Source organism: Trachurus trachurus (assembly GCF_905171665.1).
Source record: "Trachurus trachurus genome assembly, chromosome: 3".
NCBI lineage: Eukaryota > Metazoa > Chordata > Actinopteri > Carangiformes > Carangidae > Trachurus > Trachurus trachurus.
Genome location: NC_139893.1, coordinates 13863122 through 13885071, shown reverse-complemented (window position 1 = coordinate 13885071; position 21950 = coordinate 13863122). Strand labels below are relative to the sequence as shown.

At 41.5% G+C, this 21950-nt stretch overlaps 2 protein-coding genes across 2 annotated transcripts; one reads left to right on the top strand and one right to left on the bottom strand.

Moving 5' to 3' along the window:
* Positions 1-867: 867 nt before the first annotated feature.
* depdc7a (DEP domain containing 7, paralog a) lies at positions 868-7586 on the top strand. Its single transcript, XM_084000392.1, has 9 exons — positions 868-924; positions 3987-4449; positions 5461-5591; positions 5695-5887; positions 6144-6364; positions 6466-6608; positions 6717-6842; positions 7131-7209; positions 7328-7586. The coding sequence occupies exons 1-9, from the start codon at positions 909-911 to the stop codon at positions 7549-7551; spliced, it is 1596 nt and encodes a 531-aa protein (XP_083856518.1). The 5' UTR covers positions 868-908; the 3' UTR covers positions 7552-7586.
* A 1870-nt stretch (positions 7587-9456) lies between these two features.
* cstf3 (cleavage stimulation factor, 3' pre-RNA, subunit 3) lies at positions 9457-21718 on the bottom strand. Its single transcript, XM_083993707.1, has 20 exons — positions 21522-21718; positions 20753-20857; positions 20452-20547; positions 15913-15945; positions 14773-14870; positions 14599-14665; positions 14477-14511; positions 14262-14388; positions 14053-14130; positions 13750-13912; positions 12846-12955; positions 12625-12741; positions 12319-12537; positions 12111-12213; positions 11949-12018; positions 11663-11858; positions 10713-10863; positions 10479-10573; positions 10286-10346; positions 9457-10052 (listed from the first exon to the last, which is right to left on the bottom strand). Exons 1-20 carry the CDS (start codon positions 21546-21548, stop codon positions 9853-9855), a joined length of 2151 nt encoding a protein of 716 aa, XP_083849833.1. The 5' UTR covers positions 21549-21718; the 3' UTR covers positions 9457-9852.
* Between the last annotated feature and the right edge of the window lie 232 nt (positions 21719-21950).

Here is a 21950-nt window from a genome sequence, read left to right as displayed (position 1 = left end):
TCTCATGCAGGATCATAATAGCTGTCTTCCTTCCAGTCTCGCTTTCAGCAAGTGACCAACACGCAGCTTCACAGTGTCACCTTACTACTTTTCCACTGTCAGATTACACCTGGAGGAGGAAGCCGACAGGTTAGATTCTGACTTCATGAAATCTCTCCCTACTACAGCTCTTGTGTGGTTACTCTGGGGTGTGCATGTTTGTTTGTGATAAAGGTCTTGAGACTGTGTAGGATGGTGATAACAGATGCAGTGGAATAACATCAGGGCCACTGCAGGTGCAGCCGAAGCATACGTTTCCAAACATTGATAAAACAGGTGTAAAAAAAAAAAAAAAAAACCTTCATATTCTCAATATTTATCCTTTATGTCAATTTCTTCTCCCCTCTTCTGTGCAGCACTTTTATTTACAGTGCTTTAAGGGTGTGACCTGTTGAGTCAAAGTATGTGTGCAAACTTCCTTGATAATTTCTTTTCAACTGAAAGCGTTTTACCTGAGCAGTCACAACATGAGAATATTTAAAGGGTTTCACTTTTGGCTATACTCTGCACTGCAGCATTGTGTGTGTTTTTGATTTTATCTGATAATAGAAAATACCTTACCATAACCCACCTGTTGGGGTGAAACCATGGTGGATAGCTACTCATGTATACCAGAGGTCTTTAACAACCTCCAAATAAAGTTTCTGTTTCAGGCTGCAGGGTCCATATGTAAAAGTTAAGGGGGGGGGGAACAGTGGGATTCATTACCACGTTATCCCCGGGCGGGGCGCCGATAGGGACATGAATAATGTATTAAAGTGGGAGGGGCCGGTTTCGGGGTTTGACTGTAGTTAGTTGCGTGCGTCACATTTTGAAGACAGAGGACAGGATCTGAATGGCTGTGTTTACTGTCACTGGAGGAAGTTTACATGCACCGAACACCAGGTAAAACTAATTTATTCCTATCTGCTCAAATATAACAGAATAAGATAATGCTGATTCCCTCTTATGTTTGAAATTATGTCTCAAGTTTATTTAGCTCTGTGATCAGCTGTGTTGTGATGATGGGATTTTAGAAATAACATTTATGGCTGTGTCGTCTGCTGCTGATTTGGATCTGACAGCAATTATTGGTCTCTATTTAGCAAGTCAATGTATATAGGCTACAAGTGATATTGTGAAATATTTATAATTCAAAGAAATTCAGCTGAAAAGACTAGGATGTTGTTTCTACTCTAAATTTACTAATCTACTGACTAAAATGTCATTGAAGTTAAAAAAAATAAATTAAAAAGTTCTGAAAGTTAATACCATGATTCACTTCCTATGAAGCGTTCATAGGGGGATTCTTAAAGTTTCATATAGGCTATTTATTTGTCGTCACAATAGCCTAATAAGACCAGAGTTTGTGTTGTGTGACATGAGCTGAGAGCAGACTCAGCAGTGCAGTGTTGATGTTTAAACACAGGCCACCATACAGTCTATATCGTTCAGGATATGAGGGTTCAAATCCATACGGGCTCCGCATGTCCTGCGGCTTGATCGGTTCATCTCACCGGTCTCAGCATGTTGGAGGAATGAAGCCAGGTATCCACCGCAGGCTGTTATCAACCTGCTGGCTGCGATAGGTCTGGTGGTGCCACGGTGCGTTTTCAGAGCCTGATGATGTCTGCAGATCTGTGCTTGTTGCTGCTGGAGGCTGGTTTCAAGTGTTATTTGCTAACAGCCCAGGTTCAGGGAGTTGTATCTACCGGGAGGTGGGGATCCATCCCTCCTGTGATGTCTGAGTTGCTCCCTTTGCGATTATTTACCTCCGCTGGTGTGTGCAAACACACGGTGCACTGTTGTCCTTGGTTGAAACACAGGTCAGTTCCCTCTTGCATCGTCCCACGCTCTCTCTGCTGGGCTTTTTTTTTTTTTTTTACACGCAGGAACAAAAGTCACAGGGAAGGAGACCTCGTCAGGCGTCAGCTAAGCAAACTGGGCTCAAATCTCAATTTGGCGCAAGCAACAAGAGGTGACAGAGCAGAGCCGGGTTCCCAGGATTGTTTTAACCCACACCTGACCCCGACTCTTTTTTTCTCTCGTTTTACCCCTTTGAACAAGCTTTAATGGATATTGATCAGATCCGGATTAATTGTGTAACTGGTAATCCAGGAACCCCTGATGGGATTCTCCAGATGGCCCCTAACTCCTAAATCAAGTGTTTCATCCTGATAATGCACTTTTTTTTCTCCTTCTAATTGCTCCAGATTTATATAATTCCTCTTATTAATTCCCCATTTAGTGAGTTAAAGTGACTTATCTGACTAAAATATGTTCTTCTCACATTGGATTATATAATATAGGCTTCTCTTATCACAATGAAATACATATTTGATTGAATTTTCTCATGACCCCTGTTATTGATGCAAAATTATTTAAAGGTTCTTCCTTGAACAGCTGTCATGGCTCAGGTTGTTCTTCCCTAATATGCAAATCCCCAGGTCAGCATGGTGTATTCCTCCCCCAGAGGAACTCTCAGTTTGACTTAGTTGTATCTCATCAATCAGCAGATCACCAAGATACCACACACCTTCCTCCAACGTGGGCGAACATCTGCTTGCTGCTGTCCTGTTCCCGGGGTGTTTTTGTTTTCACGTTTCACAGATGGGTCACTAATTGTATTTGTCATGTTGTGTTATCATAACATAGAGCCTGGCTGCTGCTGCTGCTGCTGCTGCTGCTGTCGAGCTCCTGATTTATGGCCTCTGGCCTTAGTGGATCTCTCAGATCCTCCCCATAGCATTTGCTCAACAGGCTTTAAATGTTTCCTGTGGTGAGATGAAAGCCACAGTAACGTCTCACTGAGGTCAGCTTTACTTTCTTTCATAGGTCTGGCTCACGGCGAGCTGTGACACAAATCAAACCCATCAAACACAGACAGGAAGATTAAATCATCCTGAGAACGATGACCACGTCAGGGACTGATTGGATGAACCACCTACTGCTTTATGTGTCTATATTGGAAGCAATGCAGCCCGTCCTGTGGAAAATGCAACAGGAACACATTAGGATATCTCTTGTGAGAGGAGGCTCACAATATGCTCATTGTCCGTGTTTCCTTGTGTATGTGATTTGAGCATAGCAGGAAAGTTTGCATTTCATGTCTGTTATTGCAAAGCAGCCACATTTGTCTTTCTAAATGTCTTTAACCTACATTGGTTGACCTCAGCATTTGATTCTTGAAGGTTAGTAGTGTCTATTGAATTAAAAATGAAGGTTTTCAATATTGTTCACAAGAAATCAGGCTCGGCTATTAACCCCCATGAGATGCATTGATTCTGGACCAGACGCTGTTACACCCACGTCCAGCTACTCAAATTCAGATTCAGATTATGTGACGATACACAGAGGACAGGGAGTGTGTGTTTGGTAAAGACAGAGCACAATTCTCTGTAGTTTCTGAGAAAGGGCTCAGACAATGGACAAAGCTGAGACAGTTGTGAATTAATAAGTGATTCAACCAAAAGGATTAGTGTTGGGAGAAGTTGGGTTAGTTGTGTTGAGATTTCATGTTGTTTTTCAACATGTTTTTTTCTAGCTGGCTTTCTTAATTCACTGTATATGATTGTTTTTTTCTATTAACTGATTAATGGTTTTGTTTGTACTGTCTGAGTCTGAAAATACAATTTACAATGGTAAAAAACGCTGAATAGCAGAAAATCCATTCCCAACTTGCGAACATTTGTTGCTTAATGATTAATTGATGATGAAATGTCACACTGTTGTTCATTATTTTTGTGCTCATTGACTAAGGTTAATGGTTAAATGGTTAAGCACTGCCACTGCCAGTTTGCTGAAATCTGTGCAGGTTTTGAATTGCGAATCTTACATAATGTCAGTGAAGCTCGTCCTCTATAGCCTACCTCTCTTGGCTGATTGAAGAGTTCATCACCTCTTCTCCTTCTTCTTCTTTCTCTACTCCTTTATCCATCCACTCATACTCTTGTGTCCTCCTCCATCAGGACCAGACATGGCTGGGAAGCCTTTCCGGGCCACTTTCATCTGGGGCAGCATCATCTCCAATCTCCACACTCACGTGGAGGTCAAGCGCAGGCGCCACAACCTCAAGTCCTACCACGACTGCTTCCTGGGCTCAGAGGCGGTGGATGTGGTGTTGGCACACATCACTCTGAGCCGCTTCTTCGGCGATGAGTCAGTGCCCCGCTTCAAGGCCGTTCGTCTTTGCCAGGCCCTGATGGACTCGAGGGTGTTTGAGCCAGTGGGCATTAAAGTATTCGGGAAGGAGAGGAAGAGAGCGACGTTTGAGGACAGTAGCTGCAGTTTATACAGGTTCCTGAGTCCGGCGAGCGGCTCCTCATCATCACTGACCAACGCCAACTCTCACTCCACCAGCACCATCGAGAGCGGATATGACTCACCGAGCATGAACAGGAACAAGAACAGCTATAGTCCCTCACGTGAAAGGTACAGACTCACGTCACAACATCTTCAGATCTCATTTTTGATTCGCTTTGTTCTCCGTTCTCCTGATCGCCAGGAGCTAATCCCAAATCCAGAATGGCTTTATACTGGCGGCCTCTGAAAACTAGTGAGGCATGACATGAGACTCTTGAACTTCCATCCTCCAGACATGTCGTGATAACCATTCATTTCCAGTAACCCTTTCATTACCAGTGTGACAATTCAAAGTTCAAATACAAAGTTAAATTGCAAAATCAAAGAGTCATTAAATGAGAAGAAATGCGTAGCCTAACAGGCAGAAAAATAAGTAAGGGACTACATGAGAAGGACCTCATATTTGTACTGTCAAAGACTGGAAATAGTCACTAACATTTATATTGACTGCTGGGTTTCCAGTGTATTCCAGTTTTAAATTGTGTTATGTGCTAAGCTAAGACATGAGACATCATAATGGTATTCTACATCCTATCTAATCTGACTCTCAACAAGACAGCAAACATGAGTCAGTCAGTCAGTTCTCCTTTATTTTGAAGCTAGACAGGCAGGATGCTCTACAGATGAGGTGCGAACACGTTGCCTCAGGACTTTGTGATTTCCTCCCCTCTGATCTGATGTTGTCGTGAGAGTGAGAGTGACAGCTCCTGACTGGACTAGACCATAAAGTCCCTGATTAGAAGATGATGAGCCACGTGCTCAAGCAGCTAAATTAGGCCTTCGTTGTTTGCAGCTTGGGCCAATTCAAGTCTTAATGGGAATAATGCGATGTAAACAAGAAAAGAAAAACTCCACATCTTATTTAGTGGTCATCAGAAACTGTTTAACGCTTGAAATTGTGCATTTATTTTGTCAGTTTGATATGAAATGACTGCAATCAAAGCAGCAGCAAATTGAGACAGAATCACATGTACTAAAAAACATTTGCAGCCTGACGCCTCATTTGTTCCTGTAATAAGCCTGTTTCTCTCTCTCTCTTCAATCATTTCCACTGATTGCTGTCATTATGTGACTCTTCAGACAAGAGGTGCTGGGCTACTCCACCCACTCCCCTGTAAATACAGACAAATCAATGGAGGACGTGCTGGGAAACCTCAACCTCGGCTCGACCGTCACCCCTCAGATGATCAACCTCGGCCTCTCACAAGAGCGTAAGTCGTCCTCTGTCTGATGAGATACGGAAAAATAGGACAGGCCTACGTGCAGTAAATGCTTAGTCATGCTTTGCCCCTGTACGCTTATGTCTTTCAACAGGTGTGGATGAGGTGTGGCACCAGCAGGCAGTGTTCAGGCTGTTGCAGCTGATAGAGCTCCCCCTACTGGAGAACTTGTTAGAGGGCAAGGACAGTTCTCGGCCTCCCCTGCACGGCACAGACAGTGACCCAGACCTGTTGTACACATCCAGCTACCTAGACCGAGAAGTCCTCAAGGCCTTTAGTGAAGCACAGTAAGTCCTCAAAAGCCTTTACAGCTTCACTGCCTCCTTTAAAAGTCTATTTTATGTTCCAAATCTACATTTCTGTCAGTTCTAAACCTCAATCATTGCGGTACAAATGACTAAATCCATGCTACACTGGTAGAAGCAGTTGAGTTTTCTCCAAAACAGTGAAAATCAAAAGCTTATTTAACCTTTCTATCTCAGTTGCTTGACTTTGTTCAGTCTGTTGACTGGGTTGAAATCACTCTACTACCTCCTCCCTCAGGGCTGATGAGTGGATGTCAGGGGCGGTGGACTGTCTGGAGTTTCTGCCCGATGAGCTGGTGGTTGAGGTCAGTCGAGGTTTGGCTTCCTGTTCAAACGACCTGCTCCAGTGTAAGAGGCTTCTCTACGAGGTCCTGGCTCAACATTATGGACACACGCAACAACCACCGCTGCTCAGCAACCACGTTTTCGACATTCACTCTGGCATCTCGGAGTTACTGGGTAAGAGGAGGAGCTATATCGCAGTCGCCTTGTTTTACTTTCAGTCGCACAGGATAATTTTCAGCATTTTGATCTCTGTATTTTCTCTGGTTGTTTGTCAGTGAATGGTAAGCAGGAGCAGGCTCTGGAGTCTCTGCAGCTGAGCCTGAAGCTGCAGGACTCACGGAGCAGGGAGGAGCTGCGCAGACTGCTCAGGTTCATGGCCACTGCAGCCAGACCACACGAGGTCAAACTGCACAAAGAGGTGAGCGCTCACTTGCATCTTGTGTGTGTGTGTGTGTGTGTGTGTGTGTGTGTGTGTTTGAGCATGTGTCTGTTGGTTTGCTGTTAACTGGAAATAATTCTCCGTCAGGTGGAGAACAGGATGGCAGTGAAGAGGTCTTTCTCAAGTGCCATTGTCTACAGCAGAAGACTCCCCAAAGGAAAGGTGGACCTGATGATTCTGTTCATGATGGACAACCACTGTGATCTTTTCAAAGTGAGTCAGAGTCTTAATTTTCCTCTCTCACAGAGTGTGTGTATGTGTGCATCCGGTGTTGTAGGAGGGATGAAACAATCAGCATCTCTGCAAGCGACCTCAGGCACAGAGTAGATAAAGTGCTGTTTACACAGGTTGTTCAGAAGCAGGCTTTTAACCAATCAGACACCGGATATGACGAGAAAAAAACCAAATCATAAATCACATGTGTGACTCTGTAACATAGTGGATCTTTAAATCAAAGTCAATAAAAGCTTAATGTTTCTTTATTGCTCAATTTTCCACCAGATTCCTGTCTCCTTGCACAAGATGGTCAGCGACAGAGTAATGAACATTGTGAAGGGGAAGGATCCAGATATGATAACAGGTTTGTGCATCAATCTCTTATTGCTGTTTGTGTGACAAAGGAAAGAAATCCTTTGCAGTAAATGAAGACAAACCTATCCTACACCTAATTTCTGCTTCTCCACCTCTCTTCACTGCAGGGTCGACATACTGCACAAGACAGAGCGCTAAGGCCTATTCAGAAAACGCACAGAAAACCACCAAAGAGGAACTGTGGTCTTTACTCCGCAGAGTCCATGAGGACCCAAAACTCTCGGCCAGAGAAAAGAGAAGACTGCTGGGACAGTTTTATAAAGGCCATCCAGAGATTTTTGTTCAGTACTTTGGAAATAGATTGTCAACTATCAACATGTTGCTACAGTAATATTTATGAGAGAAACAAAACAAAACCCCAGAACATGTATTATAATGTAAACAGACATGTAGTGATGCAAGAGGAAAGCTGATTGCATTGTTGTGCAGTATAGTCAGTGGATTGTATTTGCTTGTATGTAAATAGGTGAAACTACTGAAAAAGAATGTGAATTTTAATTGTAGAGACTCTTAATAAGCTGCAATATTTAAAGACATATTTACTTTTTTTTTTTTTTTAGATATTTTCTTTGGTGCAGGACACTAACATGAAATGTCAGTTATACTGTATGTGAGACTGTTACTTTTCTTCAGTGTTTTAAAAAAAAGTTTTCACACTGCAATACTTCTTGAAGGCGTTCTGTGTGTGAGAGCCTGCATGTCGCTTTTCAATGGATGTATTCTTTGTGCTTGTGCAATAGGAACAGTGTTAGCAATAGAAAATGTGTCTGTTCTTGTGGTTTCTCATATACAGTGCGATGCACAGTCTGAGGAACCATCAAACGGAAATTTGAACCTGGGAATCTGAAAGTCTAATGACGTGCTGTAGTAAACAGTCAGTGGCATTCATGAGAATCAGCCCTCTGGGCTTTTGTGTTTGTTGCTACAAATCAGCAAAACAGATGTTTGTAATTTTTTTTTTTTTAACTGAAAGCCTTAGCTGCGTTTTAGCTGCATTTTCAAAGTTCTGTTTCAAATAAGGTTTGTGTACCCCCTCCCCCTCTAATCAGCAGAGGAAATGACTTCCACATCTCCAGGTGAGACAGGCATTCCAGGACTGACTTTTAACCACACATGATTTACTGAGTTTTAATATAAAAACAGCTGAAATTCCTCCATGGATGTAAAACTACCCCCTTTTTCATTGGAAACACAAAATGTGTACATGCTACAACTGGAAAGTCCAGAAATGTGTCTATGAAACACTAATTATAGTCAACTAATCTACCTGTAAAACTGATATTCCATACACACTGTCCTCTGAAATAAAGACACAGGTTTGGAAATAATGTTAGTATTCAGTGTTTATGAAAGCCTCTTTCTGTTTCTCATGTTCGGTCATTGTATTCAAAAAGTTTCCGCCAACACACACACACACTTCGATCTCAGCAGCTCCAGTCCATTTTAATGCAAACAGTAGCTTATGAAAATGAGAGGTACTTTCCTTTGTTGATGAAAGCAAAATGGGAAAGAGCCATGCAGTTATTTTCTTTGATGGCTTCTCTTAGTGGAGAGCTCTACTACATAATAAAACACTTAAAATTATTCTCTTATTCAGACACTATAACATACAAATCCATTAAGTAAAGACTTTTTTTCGCCTTCATTTTTTACACCAAGTTTTAGTTTATAAGAGAAATGAGCAGATATAACAGTACAAATGTGAAAGTAGAATTCAAACTTCTGGCCATGTGTCAGCAGACAGGTGTTCTGTGCACACTGTTCCATGTCAGTGTTACCTGTGAATAGGCTCAGAGGTGAGATAGGCCACCTCATGCTCACAACAAAAGCCGGGCTGGGCAGACAAATAATGATGTAATCAGTGCAGTGTGAAAAGTGGCAGCTGACAAATAGTAAAAATGTTCTTTGTGTAACATGAACATTTTATTTTCATTGAATAGAGTTGTAGTGTTTTCTCACAACTGCAGTTCACAAAATTTTGTTTAACAAAAGTCAAAATGTGCGGGCACATATTCTTTGCACAAATCCAGACTGCTGTAAAGCTAAGACTGAGTTGTCTTCTGATTAACTGGCTGTCTGAACCTTTCCTACCAACAATTTAGTGTCACATTGCCATCTAGTGGCAATTATAAGGCCTGCTTTTGTTGTGCTTAAGCAGAAGTCCAAATAAAATATCCACAAGTGAAGCCACAAAACAACAAAGAAAAAAAAACAAAACACATCTGGTTGATTTTTTTCCCCACTTTTATTGAAACAACTGTGTTTCCTCCAGTTATCTAAAAAAAGCTTAAATCCACTTTGCCATCACTGGGAGATCACAAGGCCAAAACTGAGCTGTGTGCCAAAATGAATGGTTGAATTAAAAAATTTTTACAGTATAATGGTCAGTCTTTAAAAATAAAAACTGTAACAAACAAAAGCCACAAGAACACCCAGGTGTGCGTACTGTATGTATGACTGTGTGAGTGTGAATGTGTGTGTGTGTGTATACGTGTGCTCGTCTTCTGTACAGACATCAAAGGATGTATACGGTTATCTGTGAGACACTCTGAAGTATGGACATGTACGTTTAACCCCATATGACCAGGTACTAAGAATACATTCTGACTGGGTTCAATGTGTGTTTTCATTTTTATCGAATCCTCTTCTGTTGGCGTGCACGGTAGATGTCGTGTATGGGCGGAGCCACGGCTCCTTTGTCGTCCTCCTCGTCGGAGTCTGCGTTAGGCCTCTTGAGTGACTTGGCAACAGCATGGTTCTCCATAGATCCATTGCCCTCCCCTCCTGCATCGGGCTGTCTGCCAGTGATCAGCTCTACAGCAGCATCGACAGCTGAAGAGACAGAGAATGAATCAGTGACACATCAAACGGGGGGGGGGGGGGGGGGGGGGGGGGATCACATCTTAACACAGCGGGTTTACTTTGGAGCAGTGTTGGGCCAGTAACAGGGTGAGTGACCGACCATCTGACTTGATATTTCCGTCACCAGAGCCACGTTGTGTGGTGCGGCTAAAAACAGACACTCTGTTCTGGAAACCTCTTAAGTGCTGACAAAAGCAACTTACTCTCAGGAAGTGTGCATCTCCTAAAAGTTTCCATGAGCTCATCCACTTGAACAAAGGGACCCTGCAGCAAAAACACAATCACAGATTCTTTAAGTCCTTGCCTGAAGAGAAGAAAACCCTGATGTTTTCATCTTTTGTTCATTACCAGTAAATATGAGCCTGACAGCATTAAGCTGCTGCTGCTGCTACTCACAGTGAAGCACGTAGGCGGAGGGAGCAGCTTCATTAGAACGACAGCACCTGGGGGAACTGGGAAAACTCCACCAGGGACAGGGTGTAAACCTGGAGCTGTGTGGAGAAACACAAGAGGCTGCGTTAAAGATTGATCTTTTTATGCATCGAAAAATTAATGTTGATGAGAGAATTAAAAACATGTGATGGTCGTGAATCTAAAACAATGAGTTTTGGGCATTTAAGGACTGCGTACGGGCAAGGTGACGCGGCTGGAAGGGGATCATCTGGTTAGTGTCAGGTTTGGGGTACTCTGGTTTACGGTCAGCTTCATCCTTCAGTGCAGGCGTCGACGGCGCCACCACAGTCTCTGGAAGCAGCGCTGCCAGTTTGGCACGAGACACATCCTGCAAACAATCATTCAAACACATTTCAATATCGTCAACACAGGTTTGATCTGTTAAAGGGATAGTTCAATATTTTGGCAAATTGGCCCATTGCTATTATCGCTATAGTCTTAGCAGTAGGTTTGTTACCTTTAATTGTCGGTACAAGCTATTTTTAGAACGGCGGAGCAGAGCCGCGAGCTGCTCAGAGCTACACTACGGAGGCTAAAGGAATTTCTTGGTTTCCCTCATCAAACTCATCATACACAATCCAACAACTCCAAAACGCTGTCGTGGACAAGTTGTGAGCTGCACAATCACCACGCTATGAGATAACGGAACGTTACGAGTTATTTTAGAGGTAAATTCATGCAAAACCGCTGATGCCCTTTTTTTTTTTTTTAAGCAAACAGACTCTGTATTTACCCTGTATTTACCCTGTATTTACCCCGAAAACGGATCAGTTTCGTAACGTTCTGTTATTATCTCATAGCGTGGTGATTGTGCAGGTCACAACTTGTCCACAAAAGCGTTTTGGAGTTTTGGGATTTTGTATTTGATGAGTTTGATGAGAGAAACCAAGAAAGAAATTCCCTTAGCCTCCGTAGCGTAGCTCTGAGCAGCTCGCCGCTCCGCTCCGCCGTTCTAAAAATAGCTTGCACCGACAATTAAAGGTAACGAACCTACTGCTATGACTATAGGGATTATAGCAATGGGCCAATTTGCCAAAATGTTGAACTATCCCTTTAAACTGCTTTGAGAGCGAGAGAGAGAAAGAGAGATGTATTTATAAGTCTTCGACATCAGGTAAAATACACACCTTGTATCCCAGGGCCTTGAGCTCACTGGTTGAGCAGGGATACAGGTCCATGAACTTGTATCTGTCTACAAGCAAGGCCGTTTCTTTGCCCTCATACTCATCCTTGAAGGCGGTGAAACGCCGGCGCTCTACTTTCAGAATACTGGCCAGGTCTCCTATGTTGCTCTCGAAAGCCAGGAACCGAGCCCAGATCTCGCTGGGGAGCGACACGAGAACCAAAGTCAGCAAACATCATCAGAGATTTCCTTTTTTTTCTAAAAAAAGATTATTCAGTACTTGACATTACCCCGACTTTTCTGGTGACAGGCTTCCTGAGGTGAGGACACGTTCAAACAGAACTCTGGTGTTGTTATCCTCTGGAGAGAGAAGACAACGTCTTAGATTGACACGTATACAGTCAAGAAAATGCACTTCCTATATCCTGTGCTTTTTATTAAAGATAACGTACCATTAAGATGTGAGAGGTAATCGATGTAGGCCAGTATGTACTCTGGAATGTCGCCATATTTCTTCAAACCAAGCTCAAAAATCTTAAAAGCCACTGATTTATCCTGTTGGGGGGAAGAAAATAAAGAAAGTTTATAGAAAAACGGAATTGTAAAATAGATTTTGGTCATGTCAAATGTAAAACTAAACACAATCATATTTGTCTTTACCTTGCTGCAGTAGTACTCCATCAGTGCTGCAGTCACGTAAACATGGTGACGTGTGCGCGCGTCCTCCCGGGCCTTTTTGAAGATGGTGCGGCCTGATTTGATGCCCTCCGCCCTCCTGGCAAACTTCATGTACTGGATGTAGACGAGGGTGGGGTCGATGTCTTCGATGCCCAACAGCTTATTATAGATGCTGTGGACCTTCTCGTACTTCATGCGGCTCTGTGAGGACAGTGAAAGAGATGCGCTGGTAAGTCACAGTGTCTCTCACCACCTTGGTCACTCTGAACAGGCGGCTGGACGACTCACTTCTTCATAGTCAGCAAATGAAAAGTAAAGAAGCATGTTCTTCTTCAGAAGAGTCCCGATGGCACGTTCGTAGATGTTGGCCGCCTCGTCGCTGAACAGCTTGGAATTATTCATATCCTAAGAGAAAGAAAGGGTGTTTTAAAGTTTTACACATAATATTCAACAAGTCTTTTCACATTTCACATAAGTCCTGACGGAGCCAGACAGGTTTCATCTCTCACCCCTTTCTCTGCCAGCAGTTTGCTGGACTGCTCCAGGTACTGTGCTGCCTCATACCATACGTCAGGATGGTGGCCGAGTACCAGCAGGCACTGCTCGTAGGCAAACATCACTGCAACACAACACAGGACAGCAAATGATGACAATATCTAATCTGCATACTATGAAAAGGACTTGGGATTAAAAAAAAAAAAGTGTCCACCAGCACCCTCTAGTGGCTGCATTCCTACAGGACAAAAGACCTACTGTACTCTGTGTCACCAGCCTTTTCAACCATATTTATTGACTCATTTAAGGTGGATGATGGAGGGGATGAGAGGGTTCCTCTGTGATCAAGGTGGCTTTCCCCATTACAGAGCAGCTCATTTAGATGGGACAGTGGAGTTTGTAAGTATTTTGCCAGCTCGATCTGTGATGCGTGAGTTTTGTTTTCTGTTTGCTAGTGAGAAAGTTGTACCAAGATGTGATATTAAAGGTGAGAATGGATTCTATGCGTGGCCGGTAGAATACATTAAAATCTTTTTTACTGACAGTGAAATTTATCAGCTTCCTGAGAAGATGGAGGCGCTGGAGTGCTTTATTGTAAATTGTGTCGGAGTGTGTTTGAAAGGATAGGCAGGTGTCCATCTGTGTCCCCAGATACCTAAAACACTCCACCTGTTCAACCTGCTCTCCCTGAAAGCCAGTGGTTTAAAAAGCTGAGATGTAATTGCTGCTGTCTCTGCCCACACAGCACAACTCCTTTGTCTTTGAAATATTTAGTTCAAGTGATTTCTCACTAAAAGTTGTGACCAGGTAAATCGACTGCCAGTTGGTACTGGTTGAAAGCCTCCAAGTCAAATAGTAGTTGTAAAATAATACAAATTCTAACACAACACTCTTTATCTTGACCATAAACCACCGCACCTCTCTTTGTGATGAGCGTCTGGTCTTCTGTTCGCAGTGGGTTGCTTTTTTCCCACTGGATGTACTTCTTCCACATTTCCACTTGCTGGGCTTCCTGAGGGGAGTTCTGGGGAGGAACTGAGGGAGCGTTCCTGTCCAAACCCTTCATCACAGTCTCATACTCCTGAATTACACACACACACACACACACACACCACACAACAGTGTAAATTAGATAACAAAGAACGCCTGACTTCAATCTATGAAACAAGGGTCCAAAGAAAGCCTGCGGATATTTGTGACACTATGTGTGGATTATCTCACTTTAGCAACCCTCCTCGCGTTCATGTAGTCTCTGCTTCGATCCTCAATCATCTTCTTGGCCAAGTGCACATTGATCCCCTTGAGACGACAAACAAAAAAGTCAATCCATCAGTCTCCAGTGCTCTCATATTTTAATAGGTAAAAACTACTTATGTGAATATGAATGAATTTATTGATGAATATAGTTGGAACCTAAGTCAGTCTCTCACCTCTTCATATTTGCTATAATCTCTCCAGAGCTGCTCTATGTTGATCATGGGATTCACACAGCCTCTCTGGTAAACCCGCCGTACTGCAGTGATTCGCTGGTTCTCTGCGTATGAGCCCACGGCCTCACTAATAAAACAACAAAACAAAAGATGTCATTTCGGAGTCGGTTCATGGAGTTTTTAAGCTTCATTGTATTACAGGATAAAACACTTACACTCCTTTGAGGAAGTTGATGTAGTCCACCCAAATCTGAGAGAAGACAGAGCAGCTGTTAGGTAACAGCAGTCGACAGAAACTCATATACACAATACATATAAATACTTCATATCGGTGTACCTGATAAGACATTATTTCCATGCCGATTTTATCCAAGGCAAAGTCATATGCCTGGGCCATCTTTTCTCTGAATGGAAGAAAACATGTGTTCAGTAAAATGTGTATATATATATTGGAGTATATGAGTACGCCTGCAGCCTTCATTTCATACCACTATGCAGCAGGTTCTCTTACTTGTAGCTGGGCAGCTTCCCTTTGGTCTCTCGGACATATGAGAGGTAGCATTTCCACAGGTCGATGTGCAACACTTTCATTAGGCATCTCTGAAACAACTACAGGGGCAAGAGCATGGCAGGGATTAACAATAAGTGTAACAGAGGCGCAAACACTCGCTTTTACATATCGTGAAGACAAGACAACCACCCACCCTCAGTGTTTCATTGCTTTGGTTTAATAATCCCGTGCTCAAACTAGCCTGCTGATCATTAGTGGCAGATCCCATGTAGGAGGATTAACAAGTGCACAGAGCAAAAGCCAGAAATGCGTTTTTTTTTCCCCCTCTGCAGCCCATATGCCCCTACATGGAGGGAGGGGTCTCCTCAGCACATTCAGTGCACTCCACTTATCCTGCTTCGTGTGACAGGCCTCAGATAGTGGCCCACATTTCGGTGAGCTTCTCCAAACGCACAGTGTGTGCGCCGAGTTGACATTCAAGCAAATACTGAATAGCATTGACATTTTAAGTTAAGACTCACAGTATCTATTACAAGTGTGAGATTTAGCGGGACTGAAGGGCAAACCAACGCAGAGGTTCAACCGAATAGTCAAGTACACTCAAGTTAAAATTAAAAATAGGTACATATGAAAGAGTGTTACCAACAGTCTTTCATATGTACCTATTTTATTTACCAACAGTGATGAAGGAAAAAATATTCTTATGCTATAATCATGTCATGGCAGCACAAACCAAAGTAGTTACAAAGTATTAGGTGTAAAACCACTAAACATGGAGTCAACTCACAATTAAAAGGTCTTCAAGTGACTTTTTTTATCTAAACGTGCACACTTCCTGTTTGTTAGCTTGTGAATTTGTGAGGTTTTGATTTGGGGATTCTGAGACTTGACTGGACCAAATGACATGCCTTTACAGTCATTTCCAGATTGCAGATACTGATGACTTTAATCTACTCAATAATAGCATCTGTGCTTATTCTGGGGATATGAAAGAATGAATAATACAAGTACGAATTACTTTATTAATCCCTAAAGGGAAATAAACTAATTATAGAAAAAGTAAGAGAATGGCTAGTCCAGTTAGAAACAGTGAGGAGCCTTCACCAACAGCCAGATTTTGTGAGTGTGATGGACACTTACCTTTTCTACCTTGTCATAGTTTTTTGCCTTGATCTGCAAATAAGAGTGTAAATGCAATGTTAATTCAGAAGTCTCCTCCACTTTCAAGGAAACATGCGTTCATGCAAATAGAACCACTCATACACACACACACACGATCAACAAAGTGAAATTCACACAAGAATGACAAATTACTTTTAAAAGAAAAAAGGGGTTTATTTTCTTTGTAGATTGCGCCACATGACCCAGAAAAAGCACCAGTGACCTTGTTACAGGGAAAAAAAATCCTGACAAAAAGATCAGAAATGAAATATTAACTCTGAGGGAAATGACTGAAAAGACGCCCCCAAGAAATACAGTATTTGACATTTAAATCAATTCCTTTCACAGCCCTGGGAAAGCCTGTTACCTCGGTTAACAGTGTTGCAGAAATGAATTACATATGGCCAACACACACACACAGAGCACCCTGCAGCACAGACAGAAGAGGCTGCCATTTCTCTGGTATTAGCTGTTTGTATGTTGACTGATGCCATCCCACCGTGTTTATGTTAATGTGTTCTACAAAAGTAGGAAGAAGCATTAACCCTTTTTTGCAAACGACACATTTCTTATGCTGTGGTGGCAACTTTGAAATTTTACATTTTGTCAATTCTCAACGGTTGCATAACTTAACACCAGCATTTAATGCTAAAAACTACATGTACAGGCTTCATTTAATAATTCAAGGTCAAAAGTTTGTTTTGGTTATTTATGTAACTAATGAACAAAGTAACAAGATTCAAAACATGGAAGTGTTGAGTTGCCAATAGCACAGGAAAAGGCCACTATACTGGAGCCACATTTATCCAGGAAGTACAAACTAGATATGATGCAGTTTAAAGTGCCTCGGGGATATCATCCCTAAAATAGACTGACGTACATTACTTGCACATTCCAGGCACTGCCACAGCACATCTGTCACATGATGCTTTCACCTTCACTTAAAAAAAAAGGAGGCCAAGCGAACAGTGAATCTCTAAGAATAAGTGACACGTGTGCAGTTTAGAAAGCTCATCTCCTAATACAAGTGTGTATTTTTAGACAAGAAATCAACTGATTTGCCAGAAAATATTATTGAATGTCTCAGAAATACAATCAAGGACTCAGCTGACACCAATTCAATTCATTTTTTTTTTTAAGATAATCAAAACAACACAACCAAAAGCAAGAATTTTTAGTCCAGTTGCTTGGTGTAAAAAGTACAAACGTGTTATAGAACCACTAGTAGTTTCACAGACAAAGTCAAATCTGAGCCTGTTCAACATCTGATGCACAGCTCAACGTTCTCATGTGCTACATTGAAATGGAGACGCTGTATGATGGGCTCAGGTTAGATTCTGATATGGCCATATGGGTATAAAATATTCAGATGAGTCAGGACCTTCCTGATGCTGAAGCAGAGTCTTTAGTAGCAAGTTACATAACAGACTCAAAGCACAAAATCTACTGAGGATCCCTACTAGAAAAGAACTTAAACACATCTGTGTGATCCCACTGTGAATTTACTTTAATATGATATGATGGAAGAAAAATTCACACAAACATGCTGGATAATCAAAAAATGAATTATACAACCACTGTGGGAGAAGGAAAATGTATCAAGGCGGAAAACAGATTATTTAAATGACATCATTTGCATTAAGGTAATAATGACAAATTCTTCATGACTACACTAGAAATTTTTTCGACCAACCATTTCTAAAGTGAAAGCAGAATATGGTACAGTTTCCAAATGATAAGCGAAGATTGAGATGCCAATATCCAATTTCAATTCCTATGTGCAGTAAATGCAGAAGCTGAATGATAATCCATCTACACTGCAGTTAGCAAGTCTGAAAATGTGCACTACTTCCACAACCAAGCAGTGAATATCGTTTTAGACCATTTTCACAAGGACACGCGATATCAATATGGCAAATTCAAGAGATAAGGTTGTCATTCTTGTTTGGAAATGTTTTCTTTCACATCATTGAACATACTGGACAGGCTCTAGCCCTGAAAAAAACTGTTTATTTTTTTTTTTTATTTAAAATGCCAAATAAGTAACCTGAGATCATCTGACTGACCACTGACGTTTGGCCTCGCTCTAGCATTGTGTCAGTCAACATGTGCTGGCAATCTCCGCCCCAAGTCACACTTTCTCATACCCCACTGGGTGATTCAGTGAATCCAATGTGCGAGAGCTCAACTCTCCCTCTCTCCCTGCGCTCGGTGCAATGTTCCTGGTGTGCAGCTTTTTTTGTTGCAAATGAGCTCTTTGTAAAATCTCATTTGGTTTTGAAAAGTGCACACTCCAGCACAAAAAAACAAGGATATACTATGGTCTACAGCTAAAAGGCTTTGTACTCTGCACAAACCTGCCCCCGACCAAAAAAAGAAAAGAAAAAGAAAATGCAGAAAATGGATAATTTATCATAACTGGGTTGAGTAAGACTATGAGGAATTTCATTTTAGGCTTGTAAATTTATATTCTGACCTACTTTTAACATGTAGTTCCAATAAATGGGGTAGATAAGCACTCATCCACATACTTACCAGATAAGAAGTGTCTGTTACATTAACTAGCAAAATAACAACAGATGGCTGTATTTCCCCATTGTGGGACGAATAAAGGATTATTTTATACTACTTTGAACTGTCACTATGTTCTTAAATTTTCAGTGGTTATTTCAAGCCAGTTTAGATAACCAGTGTGTTGTTTCTGCAAACAACTCTCTATGCAAACATGCTGACCTAATATCTAGTTTGTGTTTTGCAACAAAGCCTGGTTTAAGGTTTAACAGGGATATAATAATGCCAATATGGTAAAAGATGATGAAATGTGTTTTTGATTATTTGAAGTACAACAAGCTCCAAATCAGAATCAGCTTCACTGGCCAAATAGGTTTATGCCTACAAGGGATTTAACTCCGGTTCCTAGCCCCTGCCTTTTTCTGCACACTTCCACCTTAACTGTTGTGAGCCAAGTATATAGATTTTCTGGGAACCTGATTAAACACATAAATAAATGGCACATTAACCTAGTTTAATCATTTGACAATGCAAACCATGACTAATTCCTAAAAAAATTCTACTGTGTGCATTTCACGTTTCACAGAACTAATGAGTGCTAAAGTCTGTTTCTGAAAGAATTACTTTAAATTTAACCCCTACCCACCCAATAACAATTATGGAACATTTAGCTGGACACTGTCCAAATGTGTCACCTGTAACAATTTACAGGCCTTACAGAAAAAAATAAGATATGTTTAAATCTTTCAGTCTCCTTTATTTGAGCTGTCTCTTTGATGTGCTGCATTTCCCTATGATCCACAAATCACCATCAGTAATTTACTGATGCTTTACTGGCAAGTACAGATAGTGCCTACTGTTGGCAGCTCTAGATTATTGCAAACAGTTCCTGAGAAGCCAAGTCCAGTAGGAAAAGGCAGCAGTGTGTTCCTTTGCCATTTTCCCAACATAATATGTCCAGGGATAGCTGCACACAGGGGAACAAGCACACAACAAACAACAACCAATGCAACCTCAACATACAGCAGCATAGAGGTGGTAATTTCTCAGACCTACACTCTGGACTTAACTAGGAGCTCAACTCTGATGCTTGATGACACCATGCAACTTTGTGCAAGCAATGTGTTTAACACCAATTGCAGTGGTCATCGGACAAAGCTGGGGGGGGGGGGGGTGGGCATCAGAAAATCCATCAGGTTCATCGGGTTAGCAAAAATGGTAATGGGAAGAGGGGGAAATGAATCATCCTATCAGTGGCTGATTGCATAACAGCAAAGCCTGTGGGTGGCATTAAAACAAATGGGTCACTGGTCATATAATGAGGAGGAGGGGGTAGGATATGTCTCAAAGAAAGAATAGGCCACACAATCAAAAATATTTGTTTATAAAATTACCGAAAGAAATGACACAGGAGGCAATAAATTGACACGACAAGTGAATAAAAGGCTAATGCACTCCAATACCATTAAAATAGTTTTAATACTGTTGCAGATCAAACATGCAACAAATGCACTTTACCCCATTTTAACTGGCGCAGAAAAACTTTTTTTTATCCTGGGAACATAAGAATTTTCTGAAAAAGAAATGGTTAGAGCTAATTTCCCCTTTGTTTGTGTTTAAAGGCACAATTCTTAATGAGTCAAGCTAGATCCTGACTAATGTAACCATGTGTTACACTATTTTACCAATTAAAACTCTGTTTAACACCATCTTACATCTCTGTTCAATTCGGGTCCTTTGATTGGCAGGATACTCCCAGGTAGTTTAGATGCTTTCAGATGTCAAAATGTGTTTACTCAAGACCATTCATATATAATATTTGTACAAAAACTGTGTAGAGCTGTTCACTACAACAATATAAGCCAGGTCTAGGGATTCTTAGCAAGAATTGTGACTTTAAACATCACTGAAGTAAGAAAACAGTTTGTTTGTGTGAAAATCACATTGTTGATCATGTCAGAAAACTTCCCAGCCATGCACACTAAATGAAAAAAAAAAAGTATTAACCTCAGCTTCAATGAATAGTTTCCAGAATCTGCCAGAACTTGGGAACTGCGTGACAAGTCGCTCATACGTCTTCCTTGCTTTATCTATGGGTTGGTTCTAAAGAAGAAGAATGCATTTACATTCCACACTATTTAATATATGAAGAAGCAATCATATTGGAAAAGGATGTTGTGCATTATTATTTTTTAGTTGTTATTTTTTTGTTTTTGTTTAAAAAAACAATATATAACCCCTGACCCACTACCCTCCCCTTATTCCCAGTTTGCTTAACCCCGGGAATGCAACTCTTGTGTCACTAAACCTGTGCTTCTCGAATCAGAATGCTCCATGCGTCAAGGTCATATGGGTTTTCTTCCAACTTCTTCTCTGCCTTCTTCACCTTCTCTGGGATATACTCTGCTGCAGCCTGCAAAAACACAAAAACACAGTACAGAGAAAATTATGCTGCTGCACGGGCTGAGATAGCTGTGTTGTGCTTTGGCGACGCTGGGGGCCTACGCGGTCATAGTAGAGGGCTTGGGTAGGCATTGATAATCAGGGCATTTAATTACTGGCTATGCACATGCATAAGAAACACCCGACTTGTGGTTACCAGAAGAAAGAAAAAAAAGAACAGAAAAATCAATCGTTGTGACTCTAGCTAGCTACGTCCTTACAGCTTGTAACGTACCATTGATAATCACTGAGAACAGAGAAAAATACAATTAGCAATGGTAACGTTAACTAACTGACGTTGATACCAAGGTAACGAGCGGGTGATATTAAATAAGGTCAAAGCGTTAACGTTGTACAAATACGAGTAGCGAAAATACTAACAACTAGCCAGTCAACATGGCGCACAACAGGCTAAACTTGGTGCTACACGACAAACCCGTAAATAGCAATAACTATCAACGCACGTGTGCCATACAAGCTGCTACATACGTATTAATAAAGTAACTAAGTTTCCTATTACATATACTACAGCACAGTTTACTTGGTAACATTACCCAGATATAAACCCGCACGAGTCGATGCTAGCGTTTCAGTGTGCGTTAGCTTGCCCCCTGAGCAGAAATGCATGTAGCTACCTGATCGGCTGTTCCCTCGGTGGACATGGCTGGAAGAGTAATCTGGGTTAGAAATGTTAAATCAGATGGATAAACGACCAAATAATAACGTGATGGCAATTTATTTTCTTCTAAAAAGCGACTAAGTAATCGGCATAGCTTCAAAACGGTCGATCACATTGCCCTCAAGCAAATAGCTGCTCAACGGCCGGCCAATGCCTCAAAATGGCGTGAAACTTGACTTCCGCCTGGCCAACGGTAACAACAATAACACTTCCGGCGTCGGGTCCTTCAAAATAAAACGTTAAATCCACAAAACTGCACGCACTGGTCTTCACAAAAAATATTACACACAACGTTTAAAAAAACTGTGTGGTTGTATACTAAGCTGTTTTTTTGTTTTTTTTAGATATTAAATCAAATAACTATAAAGATATGAAAAGATGGAAC

Excerpts from the sequence above, each read along its gene's own strand:
- depdc7a (XM_084000392.1), top strand. Across the intron at positions 6,609-6,716 it reads AGGTCAAACTGCACAAAGAG|GTGGAGAACAGGATGGCAGT; the intron begins GTGAGCGCTCAC and ends ATTCTCCGTCAG. Across the intron at positions 7,210-7,327 it reads GGATCCAGATATGATAACAG|GGTCGACATACTGCACAAGA; the intron begins GTTTGTGCATCA and ends TCTTCACTGCAG.
- cstf3 (XM_083993707.1), bottom strand. The coding sequence starts at position 21,548 with ATGTCCACCGAGGGAACAGCCGATCAG. Across the intron at positions 14,871-15,912 it reads ACTATGACAAGGTAGAAAAG|TTGTTTCAGAGATGCCTAAT; the intron begins GTAAGTGTCCAT and ends TTGCCCCTGTAG. Across the intron at positions 12,214-12,318 it reads TGGAGTACTACTGCAGCAAG|GATAAATCAGTGGCTTTTAA; the intron begins GTAAAGACAAAT and ends TCCCCCCAACAG.